We start from the raw sequence: 12,581 nt of genomic DNA, 5'->3' as shown, positions 1-12,581 counted from the left end.
TGCACAGGCGTTCTGTATGCTGGTGTTTCCTTATCAGAGGTATTGTTCCTCATCCGGTTCATGGTTGCATACTTGGCACCTCTACCATGTAGCTGTATTCATCAGTACTTGAAATTAGCCTCCATTAGGCCCCTTTCACACGAGCGTGACTGATTGGCTCCGGATGTGTTCAGTGAAATTCGCACCATTTTCCAAGCAAGTTCAGTCAGTTTTGTCTGCGATTGAGTTCAGTTTTTTCCGCGCGAGTGCGATGCGTTTTGATGCGCGTGATAAAAAAACTCAAGGCTTACAAACAACATCTCCTAGCAACCATCAGTGAAAAACGCATCGGCACCTGCTTCCGGATGCAATGCGTTTTTCACGGAAGCCCCATTCACTTCTATGGAGCCAGGGCTGCGTGAATAATGCAGAATATAGAGCGTGCTGCGTTTTTCACGCAATGCAGAACTGATGCGTGAAAAAAAAACCACTCCTGTACACAGACCCATTGAAATAAATGGGTCAAGATTCAGTGCGGGTGCTATGCATTCACGTCACGCATTGCACCCGCGCGGAAAACTCGCTCGTGTGAAAGGGGCCTAAGGGCTCTTTCACACCTGCGTTCTTTTCTTCCGGCATAGAGTTCCGTCGTCGGGGCTCTATGCCGGAAGAATCCTGATCAGTTTTATCCTAATGCATTCTGAATGGAGAGAAATCCGTTCAGGATGCATCAGGATGTCTTCAGTTCAGGACCGGAACGTTTTTTGGCCGGAGAAAATACCGCAGCATGCTGCGCTTTTTGCTCCGGCCAAAAATCCTGAAGACTTGCTGCAAGGCCGGATCCGGAATTAATGCCCATTGAAAGGCATTAATCCGGATCCGGCCTTAAGCTAAACGTCGTTTCGGCGCATTGCCGTATCCGACGTTTAGCTTTTTCTGAATGGTTACCATGGCTGCCAGGACGCTAAAGTCCTGGCAGCCATGGTAAAGTGTAGCGGGGGAGCAGCATACTTACCGTCCGTGTGGCTCCCGGGGCGCTCCAGAGTGACGTCAGGGCGCCCCAGGCGCATGGATGACGTGATCGCATGGCACGTCATCCATGCGCATGGGGCGCTCTGACGTCATTCTGGAGCGCCCCGGGAGCCGCACGGACTGTAAGTATGCCGCTCCCCGCTCCTACTATGGCAACCAGGACTTTAATAGCGTCCTGGCTGCCATAGTAACACTGAAAGCATTTTGAAGACTGATCCGTCTTCAAATGCTTTCAGTACACTTGCGTTTTTCCGGATCCGGGGTGTAATTCCGGCAAGTGGAGTACACGCCGGATCCGGACAACGCAAGTGTGAAAGAGGCCTTAGTCTCCTGCACTAGATGCACTCTACATAAAAGTAGTTTAACAACCAGACAGATCCTCTGTGCATATGAATGCATCACCGCATGATACAAACCAGACACCTTAAATACTTCTCTGCCTCCAGACCCTTGGTCACAGTAGATGTCAGCTGTGTACATTTCAGAATTATAGTAAAATATTTTTCGTTTCCAAGCCACTGTTCACTGTTTCCTCTACAATTGTCAAAGATTTATTGTATAAAATTGCAGTTTTGATGATTTTGTATACTAAAGTCTCATGAACTGCAAGACTGAGCATTATAAACCAAACAAGTCAGATACAGCTACCAGGGGACCCTGGGGTCTGTGTGTAGGTCTCCTAGATCATTCGGGAAGTGGTGATGTGTCTATAGGCATTCGTAAAATTATTTTCTAGGCTAGAATCCTTATAGCCAAATAGCGGACTCCACCCACCAAGCAGGAATTTGTGAACCGGATGAACACCATTTTAAGATTTGAGAGAGGGGTATATGTGAAGAGAAGATGTCCAGCCAAATTTATGGAAATATGGCAAGGATGGTTCACAGTGCCGGGACTGGCGTCTCCGGCACTACAGAGGGATTGCTTGAGGGGGTGGCTTTCCACATTAGGTCTTGCAGTTCCATAATCAAGATCTTTAATAAGGTCTCTGCTTTTATACATGGGTGTTCTTTGAGTAGTCTCTCTGCAGGATTGTTGTTGGGGGGGAGATTTTGTAGTAAAAGGAGCATTATGGTATTTTGCCATTTTCGCATATTCGCTGTGAAAATGAACCTACTATGCGCTAGGTCTCTATCCTATTCAATGTAACAGAATGGCTTTTATTTCAATAAAAATGACCGTTTTAGTCTTCATGGATGGAGGATGTTTTAAAGAAGGTTGATCGTGTAATCAATGGGAGACTGTACCCTGTGACCTCCACCAATTGCTAGAACTAGGGGACATCATTGCCGGGGTCTCAGGTCACACATACCCAATAATCAAATAATGGTGATATCTTCTGATATGTTTCAGTGAACTTTTGCATTAATTATCAGTGTACCGTAAATTGTCTGACTTTGTTCTTTTTGCCATTTTGTCTTTTTTTGTATCTTTAGCTCTTACCAGCTTTGAGGTCATCATCCAGTATGGCCTGGCAACCCCTGAAGGCCTGGCTGTAGATTGGATTGCTGGAAATATTTACTGGGTAGAAAGCAACTTGGATCAGATTGAGGTGGCTAAGTTAGATGGTACGATGAGGACAACGCTTCTGGCTGGTGACATTGAACACCCTCGTGCCATTGCCCTAGATCCTCGTAATGGGTTTGTATACTAAAAATGTTATTATATTTGTCAGTTATTTTTTTTTTCCTCAATATTTGGTGCTTATGAAAAGGTAGTTATCAATAATTCCTTTAATACAGCAAAGTGCATATTGTTTGTGTCATTAAGGGGCTGCAGCAGTTCCTGGCAATCAGCAAGATTTAGTATGAAGTGATTCACAGGACCTAGTAAGACAATGTGACAATATTCAACAATAAGGGTAACCCAAGGATACGTTTGAAGAATGGCCATCCTGATTGTACTACAGCTTTCTCAAATACAGACAGAATTGAGAATAACTGAATAAAATGTTTAGTAACTCAACAGAAGAGAACAAATCATGAAAGTACTAACGGCATCTTGGGTCTTGATATGTTCCTCAAGGGTTGTATACATAAGGCCTCATGCACACGACCGTTGTGTGTTTTGCAGCCTGCAAATTGCGGATTCGCAAAACACGGATTGATATAACTGCCTATTCTTGGCCGCAAAACGGACCAGAATAGGACAGGATATATATATATATAATTTTTTTTTTTTTGCGGACCACGGAATGGAGCAACGGATGCGGACAGCACACTGAGTGCTGTCCGCATCTTTTGCGGCCCTATTTAAGTGAATGGGTCTGCATCAAAGCCACAAAAACTGCGGCTCGGATGCGGACCAAAACAACGGTCGTGTGCATGAGGCTGAAGATTAATCAGCCTTGTCTCGAGATACAGTGATGACTCAAATGGACATCAGCAACAGAACTAAGCAACAACTTTCCTTTGTATCCCCATCCACTTCGGCATAGATTTTTAAAGGGGTTCTGCAGTTTGTTTAGTATCCTCTGGATAGATCATCAGCATCTGACCGGTGGGGGTCCGACACCCGGGACCCCTGCCGATCAGCTGTTTAAGAAGGCAGCGGTGCTCTGCGGTGACGTCACGACTAGCATCAACTGGCCTGGGTGCGGCTAAGCTCTGTTCACTTGAATTTAGCTTAGCCTCGCCCAGGCCAGTTGATACTAGTCGTGACGTCACTGGGCCAGCAGTAAACAGTGAGAAGGCTGTGGCCCCTACTGGAGCGCCGCTGCCTTCTCAAACAGCTGATCAGCGGGGGTCCGGGTGTCGAACCCCTGCTGGTCAGATGCTCATGATCTATCCAGAGGCTACTGCAGAACCCCTTTAACTTGGGTATTTAAAGAGGACCTTTCACCACTCCTGACATGTCCGTTTTAATACTATTATGCATTCCCCATGTACTAACAATTCTGGAGCATCTATTCTTTTGGCTTTATGTTGTACCATTTCTTTATTATTTCTACTAGAAGTTATAAATGAATTGCTAGCAGTCTGTGGTAAGGGTACAGAGGGGTGGTAACCAGTTGGGGGGGGGGGGGGGGGCTGCACAGACAACCCCCCCAACTTGTTACCTCCCCTCTGTACCCTTACCGCAGACTGCTAGTAGAAATAATAAAGGAACAGCACAACATAATTGTTATTACATAGGGAATGCATGAAGCTATTAAAACAGACATGTCAGGATAAAGGTCCTCTTTAAGGGATATTTCAGATTGTCAAAGGGGGATACCTAGGGTGGATTCACACTTAGTGGGCATGGTGGGACACCCTTGTTTGTGTTTTTTTTTTTTTTAAACCCTTAAAACTGGGATCAGATAAAAAAAAAAAAAAAGTGGATTTCATATATTCTGTTTTGGGTTTAATATCGACTAGGCATGAAGGTCCATATTCTTCAGCAGTTTGTCATTTCCACAGTGCCGCAAAAAAATAAAATAAAAAATATGCAGAATATTGAATAGAGTGGTGAATAATGAGGTAATGTATAAGAGAGAGAATTTGCAGTGAGGAAACAGATACTTACTGCAGTAATGTAGTAGGATTATAGTTTCTATTGATCTTCATCTCGTAAGCAACATTTCAAGAGCAAAGTTAGATTCAGGTCCAAAAGGAGGACACTTGGGTGGTATGACGGTGACTGACTGGCACTAGCATGCCCAACACCAACAATTGGGGTTTCTAGTAGCGCATGCATTGCTGTGAATGACCTGTTCTGTACCATTTGCAGAATTCGACTTTCAGCTAGTGAGTGATATTCATGGAAAAGAGCAATATGTTTTTCTATTGTAGCTGGGTTTATCTGAAAGGCGCAGTCCTGTAGGGACACTTGTGGTTTAGCCGTCAGAATTTCTGCATAATTCTGGCCCTTCTGGCATTTTTTTCCAGTGACAGAGTCCAAAGATAAGCTTGTGGGACCATAATTGATAGTTGTGTTTGATCAGGCCAGCGGGAGGTTCTTGGAAGTGTTATGAAACAGAATGCAAATGGCATGCCAAAGCTTTGCTGAAAACACATCAACTACAATAGACCTAGGCTGTAATGGTGAAAGGGACAGCACGCAAGCAGAAAGCCAGATCCGCTCAGGCACTTGCAGATTCTAATGCTTGTTGTGCTCTGTATTAGGAAGGAGACTTTATTATACTGTATGTGTGTGGATTAGATTTTTCCTTTTCTTCAGTATATTTCTGTTCCAGTATGTAATGGTTCAACAGCCTACGATGGAATAACATTTTATAGCAATTTTTAAAGAGTAACTCTAAGGTACTCTCTTATTATCCCAGTATCTGTGTGACCTTTTCATGAGAATCAAAAATTTTTTTACTAGTGGTTTACTTTCTGGTAGTTTACAATCATTCGATGCATCAAATGGAAATTCTTCTGCTGACGGGGGTTTCCAAGAGTTTATAACTGACGACCTCCTGATGATCCCCAGGATAGGTCATCCGTATCTGATCGGCAGGGTCTGACACCTGGGACCCCCACCAATCAGCTGTTTAAGAAGTGCCACAGCCTTCTCACTGCTTTTTCTAGGCCAGTGACGACCAGTTCATCTGTCATATGGCCTAGGAGCAGCTGAGCCCCATAGAAGTGAATGGGGCTGAGCACGATACCAAGCGCAGCTGCTATACAATGTCCGGAGCTTTGTTTGTTTAAGGGGTTGTCTGGGTTCAGGGCTGAACCCGGATATAAGATCCCCTTCACTGCTTTACTGTGAACAAGTGGCACATTAGAGCATTTCCTTGCTCCGATGCTCCCCTAGCCTTGCGCTGCATTGTGCAAATGGGCGGTGTATAACGCTGTGGGCGGTTTTAAAGGCGGTTATCACTAGTACTAGTCACTTTGAGCACGTAGGCCACAGGGCTCATAGGTCCGCTGATGCCTTCTTAAACATTTGATTGGAGGGGGTCCCAGGTGTTGGACCCCCGCGTTCAGATACTGATGACCTATCCAGAGGATAGGTCATCAGTTATAAAATATTGGAAAACCCTTTTAAAGGGCTTCTGTCACCCCACTAAATCTTTTTTTTGTTTGTTTACTTATAATCCCTATAGTGCGATTTCTGCATACATAAGCTAAATAATCATTTCTGTTCAGTAGAATTTGTTAAAAACGTAATTTCTCGCCCATTTTCCTTGGGGGACACAGACCTTGGGTATAGCTCAGCTCCCTAGGAGGCGTGACACTAAGTAAAACTGTTAAGCCCCTCCTCCATCAGCTATACCCTCAGCCTGGAGATAGAGGCTACCAGTTTTAGCTTAGTGTCCAAGGAGGCAAGACACTCCCTGCTACTGCAGGGCTGTTTTCTCCTTGTTATTTTTACTTTTTCTACTAATTTTGTTATTTTATTTTTTCCTAGGGATACCAGAGACGCATTGACCTCTCTGCTCTCCCGGGGTTGAGCTGCGCCAGTGCAAACTTATCTGCACTGCTGCCTCCCCCACAGAAGCAATAGGAGGATCTGGGCAGCAATGGCTCCCCTACATCCCGCCAGCTAGGGGGTCGCCCGCACGCCAAGCCCCTCTTCCAGCTTCCTGCCACTGCGGTGCCAGTGGCTGAAGGGGCGACCCTGCTGGAAAGGACTGAGGGTGAAGACGTCGGACGGTGAGATGGCTATTCCAGCCCATACCCCGTCCCTATCTGCAGCATCTACCCCTCTGGGTAAGGGGGGCACCCGTGGTCGCTCATTCTGAGCGCTCATCTGCAGGACAATGCAGCACAGCAGCATCCTCAGCACCCCCACGCCGTTCCCCCCCCACGCTGCTATCTTTCTCCCCTCCCCCTCATTCGGGGCTGACTCCATTTTTCTCTTCTCTCTCTCCCCCTTCCCGCCGAGAACGGGGGGCGGGGCTTAGCGGTCCCGGCAGGGGGCGGGGCTTACGCGCGCGTCATTTTGGGGGCGGAGCTACGTTCTCCTTCACAGGAGACATTTCAAGCGCTGGAGGGGGCGGAGCCTGTTCCCCGCGCTTTCTGCTGAGGTTTCCCGCGCTTCCTCACTCCTGACAGGAAGCTGGGACACGGTGGGGGACTCTAACCTCCTGTGTACATCGCTCGGCTTCTGTGGGCGCTCTCTCTGCTGCTCTCTGCTGCTCACTGCTGTTCACTGCTTCTCTGCTGCTGCTGATCTGGGCCATCTCCTGACGTTCTTCTGAGGCACTGGTAGGACAGTTAACCCTCTCCTAACCCTCCTGGTCATAGCTGCTATAACCCTTTGTGGTCTCTATATTAGAGTACAACCACACTTCAGCATGTCAGATCCCACAGGTGCCCCCAAACCCTGGTACCATGCCTGTACCGCCTGTAAGGAACTTTTTCCGCGTGGGCAATCTGAGCCGCATTGCCTTGCATGTCAGGCCCCGGTGCAGGGCCCACTTCCCGCTGCGCCCCCCGGTGCCTCTGAACCCCCTGACTGGGCTAGGTCTCTGTCTCAGGCGGTGGAAAGCCTTACACACGTAGTGGGCCGTCTCGTGGATAGACCGCCTCTCCCGCAGGCTGCCACAATCCCTGTCGCACCCGCTGGGACTACCGTTTCTGCCGCCCCCACTGGTTCCCTGCCTCCCAGCGAATCTTCCAGGGCCCGGCATACTCAGAAACGTTCAAGGGTTGAGCGCACATCTTCTCCAGATGCTTCGCTCTCTCCGCCATGCGTGCGAGCTCAGTCAAGTCTATCCTCTCAGAGGGATACGCTTTCTGAGGGAGAACTGGCGGATTCGGACGTGGACATGGACTCAGAGCTTCCATCCAAATTGGCGTCCGCGGTGGGGCATCTTGTCACTAGCATCCGTGATACCTTTCAGCTACACGATGACCCCCCCAGCTCTGAACAGGCCGGCGTGTCCTTTCTCCGCCCCAAACAGGCCTCCAAGGTTTTTCCCATACACGCAGATTTTTCTTCTGTGGTATCCAAGGCTTGGACTCGGCCTAACGTCCGCTTTATTACACCCAAAAAGCTGGACATTTGTTATCCCTTTCCAGCGGATTCTGTGACCACGTGGACATCCCCGCCTAAGGTTGATCCTCCCGTGGCTCGCCTGTCCAAAAGCACTACTATTCCTGTACAGGACGGATCTTCCCTCCAGTCTGTTGAGGACCGTCGTACGGAATCCCTCTCCAAGGCCATATTTACTGCCTCTGGTTCGGCCCTTAGACCGGTCTTTGCCTCCGCCTGGGTTGGCAAAGCGGTCTCTGAATGGGGTTTGCAACTGGAACGGGAGTTAGGGTCGGACGTCCCTGTTCAGGACCTCCGTTCCTTAGCCCAACTAATTGTTCAGGCCGGAAAATTCGTCTGTGAGGCCTCCCTTGATGCGGGTGCCCTCATTGCCCGTTCCTCTGCCCTGGCAGTTTCTGTCAGGAGGGAACTCTGGCTGAAGGTTTGGGCGGCGGACGCCGCTTCCAAACGCTCTTTGGCCGGCCTACCATTCACGGGTTCCCGTCTGTTCGGAACCCGTCTGGACGAACTTATATCAGAGGCCACGGGTGGGAAGAGTACTCACCTCCCCCAGTCCAGGCCAATGGGCGCCCCCCGTGGTCGCGCTGGTTCGTCCCGTTTTCGGTCCTTTCGCAAGCCCACCGGGTCTAGACCCGCGGCCAGTTCTTCTTCCTCTGGCCCAGCCCAGGATAGACGCAAGAAGCCGTTTTTTCGGACGCAACCTACCTGGCGCAAGTCCCAGCCTGCACGGGCTCCCACAGGCCAGCAGCCCTCTGCCTGAAGGTGCGCCCCCACCCACCCGGGTGGGGGGCCGCCTTCTCCTATTCAGGAACGTATGGCGGGCCCACATCTCAGACGCATGGGCGCTCGAGATTGTATCTTGCGGATACAAAATCGAATTTGCGTCCATTCCGCCGGACCGTTTCTTCCGATCCCGTCCTCCGCGAGATCCCGTACGAGTGGCCGCCTTCTTCGCGGCCATTCACTCTCTAATGGACAAGGGTGTCGTCGCCCCCGTGCCTCCGACGGAAAGGTTCAGGGGGTTCTACTCGAACCTCTTTGTGGTTCCCAAGAAGGAAGGCTCAGTGCGTCCGATCTTGGACCTAAAACGCCTGAACCGTTTTCTCCGACTGCAGAGATTCCGGATGGAGTCTCTCAGGTCCGCAGTGGCCTCCCTGGAAAGAGGGGATTTCATGGCCTCAATCGACATTCAGGATGCATACCTCCACGTTCCGGTTGCTCCATGTCATCACCGCTTCATGCGCTTCGCGGTGGGGGACGATCACTTCCAATTCGTCGCCCTTCCCTTTGGTCTGGCGACGGCTCCTCGAGTGTTCACCAAGGTCCTGGCCCCTGTCTTGGCCCTTCTACGTTCAAGAAGTGTTTTTCTTCTCCCATACTTGGACGACATCCTGGTCAAGGCACCCTCCTTCTCTCAGACATCCCGCAGTGTGGAACTCACTCTGGAGACCCTGACGCGGTTCGGTTGGATTATCAACCACCCCAAATCTTCCCTTACCCCCTCCAGACGGCTGATCTTCCTGGGGATGCTCCTGGATACAGAGTTGGCGGAGGTCCGCCTTCCGTCGGACAAGCGTCTGGCCCTTCGCGGGTCGGTTCGCAGTCTCCTCCGTCATCACCGCCCTTCCCTCAGATCCAGCATGCGGTTGTTAGGAAAGATGGTTGCCTGTTTCGAAGCGGTGCCGTTCGCACAATTCCGATCCCGCACCTTTCAGAGGGCAATTCTGTCGGCCTGGGACAAATCACCGAGGAGTCTGGACAGGACCTTTCTTCTGCCTCCCCTGGCTCGGGCTTCCCTCGGCTGGTGGTTGCATATCCCTCTAAGGGGGAAGTCCTTCCTTCCACTGAACTGGCTGGTGATTACCACAGATGCCAGCTTACGGGGGTGGGGGGGGGTTTTCCCTCCCCGGTCCGTCCAGGGCGTTTGGTCTCTATCGGAGTCCAGACTTCCAATCAATATTCTGGAACTGAGGGCGATTCTTCTGTCCCTCAGACACTGGACCCATCTGCTGAGGGGCCACCCTGTTCGGATCCAATCGGACAATGCCACGGCTGTGGCATACATAAACCATCAGGGAGGCACTCGCAGCGCTGCAGCGATGCAAGAGGTGACCCTCATTCTCCTCTGGGCGGAGACGCACGTGCCGGCCTTATCTGCGATTTACATCCCGGGGGTGGACAACTGGGCGGCGGATTTCCTCAGCCGGTCCACCATCGACCCGGGAGAATGGTCCCTGCACCCAGAGGTGTTCGAAGCCCTTTGTCTTCGCTGGGGTCGCCCCGACGTGGACCTCATGGCCTCCAAATTCAACCACAAGGTCCCCCTATACCTGGTCAGGGCACGGGACCCGAAGGCATACGGCGCCGACGCGCTCGTCCTTCCGTGGCGCGAATTCTCCCTTCTGTACGTCTTTCCTCCTTTTCCCCTCCTGCCACGGGTTCTTCGGAGGATCGCGGCAGAGGGCGTCCCCGCGATTCTAATCGCCCCGGATTGGCCCCGCCGGTCTTGGTACGCCGACCTAATGTTGCTGTTGGCAGACGCACCGTGGCCACTGCCCTCCAGGGAAGACCTTGTCTCTCAGGGACCGATCTTCCACGAGCATTTAGGCTCGCTACGTTTGACGGCGTGGCTATTGAGACCGCCGTCTTAACGCGACGGGGTTTCTCCGCGGACGTAGTCCGCACCATGATCCGGGCTCGTAAGCCCGTATCCTCTAGGATCTACTATCGGGTTTGGAGGTCCTATCTGGGGTTTTGTGAGTCCCGGAGCATCCCACCTCTCCGGTTTTCTCTTCCCACAATCCTGTCCTTCCTCCAGTCGGGTCTGGACCTGGGGCTGTGCCTCAGTTCTCTGAAGGGTCAGATTTCGGCGCTGTCTATTCTTCTCCAGCGTCCCCTGGCCCCTCTAGGGCCAATTAAGACCTTCTTACAAGGGGTGGCTCACTCTGTTCCGCCGTACCGCCCTCCAGTTCCTTCCTGGGACCTGAATGTGGTGCTCTCGGCGCTCCAATCAGCCCCCTTCGAGCCTTTACGGGAGGTCTCCCTTCGCCTTCTGTCCTGCAAGGTCATCTTTCTTGTGGCCGTCACGTCTCTCCGACGGGTGTCGGAGTTAGCGGCTCTTTCTTGCTCCGAACCTTTCCTGATCTTCCACCAGGATAAGGTTGTGCTTCGGCCTGTCCCGACTTTCCTGCCAAAGGTGGTCTCCGCCTTTCACATCAATGAGGACATCGTCCTTCCGTCGCTCTGTCCCTCTCCTTCCCACCCCAGAGAACGGGAACTGCACCGTCTGGATGTGGTCAGGGCGTTGAGGATTTACTTGGAGGTCACCGGGTCCTTTCGGCGCACGGACTCCCTGTTTGTGGTTCCGGAGGGTTCGCGCAGAGGGTTGGCGGTCTCCAAGGTGGTTATTGCCCGTTTCATTAAACTGGCGGTGTCTGAGGCTTATCGAGCCAAGGGCAGACCTCCGCCTTTCGGCGTCACTGCTCATTCCACCAGAGCAGTCGGAGCTTCCTGGGCGCAGAGGCATCGGGCCTCGGCTGAACAGTTGTGCAAAGCAGCCACTTGGTCCTCTCTGCACACTTTCACAAAGTTCTATAGGGTGCATACGCATGCATCAGCGGATGCTGCTTTGGGCCGCCTGGTTTTGCAGGCAGCGGTTTCCTGATGCTCTGGTGGTGGTCCGCCTTGGGTTTGTGGTCCCTCCCTTCTTGGACTGCTCTTGAACGTCCCAAGGTCTGTGTCCCCCAAGGAAAATGGGCGAGAAAAGGAGATTTTTGTATAACTTACCAGTTAAATCTCTTTCTCGCTCTTCCTTGGGGGACACAGCACCCACCCTTCTGTGTTTGGTTACAGGGTTATGGTCTGGCGCCCCGTTGGGTTGCTGGCTGGTTGTTTCCGTTATTGGTTGTTATCCTTTCACTACTTGGACACGCAACTGGTAGCCTCTATCTCCAGGCTGAGGGTATAGCTGATGGAGGAGGGGCTTAACAGTTTTACTTAGTGTCACGCCTCCTAGGGAGCTGAGCTATACCCAAGGTCTGTGTCCCCCAAGGAAGAGCGAGAAAGAGATTTAACTGGTAAGTTATACAAAAATCTCCTTTTTAAAATATGCTAATTACCTTGCTACCAGCAAGTAGGGCGGCTACTTGCTGGTAGCAGCTGCATCCTCCGATCCTAAAGACGCCCCCTCCGCATGTTGATTGACGGCCAGGGAACGGGATCATTCTCGGCTGGCCCTGTTTGAATTCAAAATATCGCGCCTGCGCCGTACCTGTCTTCAATCGGCGCAGGCACACTGAGAGGCGGCCGCTCCATCCTTAATGCGCCTGCGCCGATGACGTCACATCTACACCAGGCGCATTGAGGCTGGAGCGGCCGAGCGAGCGTCCGCCTCTCAGTGCGCCTGCGCCGATTGAAGACAGGTACGGCGCAGGCGCGATATTTTGAATTCAAACAGGGCCAGCAGAGAACGATCCCGTTCCCTGGCCCTGTCAATCAACATGCGGAGGGGGCGTCTTTAGGATCGGAGGATGCAGCTGCTACCAGCAAGTAGCCGCCCTACTTGCTGGTAGCAAGGTAATTTGCATATTTTAAAAGCACGTTTTAAGCCAAATCTACTGGACCAAAATGATTAATTAGCT

At 51.3% G+C, this 12,581-nt stretch overlaps 1 protein-coding gene across 1 annotated transcript in view; it reads left to right on the top strand.

The window, feature by feature from the left end:
• LRP1 (LDL receptor related protein 1) overlaps positions 1-12,581 on the top strand; it is a 275,009-nt gene that overhangs the window by 171,586 nt on the left and 90,842 nt on the right. Inside the window, exon 25 of the mRNA XM_044283959.1 lies at positions 2,448-2,652. Coding sequence (XP_044139894.1) covers positions 2,448-2,652 — 205 coding nt within the window. The remainder of the gene's footprint in view (positions 1-2,447; positions 2,653-12,581) is intronic.

This window comes from Bufo gargarizans, chromosome 3 (genome assembly GCF_014858855.1).
Source record: "Bufo gargarizans isolate SCDJY-AF-19 chromosome 3, ASM1485885v1, whole genome shotgun sequence".
In the NCBI taxonomy this organism is placed as follows: Eukaryota; Metazoa; Chordata; class Amphibia; order Anura; family Bufonidae; genus Bufo; species Bufo gargarizans.
The sequence above is the reverse complement of the archived record's forward strand: the minus strand, read 5'-3'. Positions and strand labels throughout refer to the sequence as shown.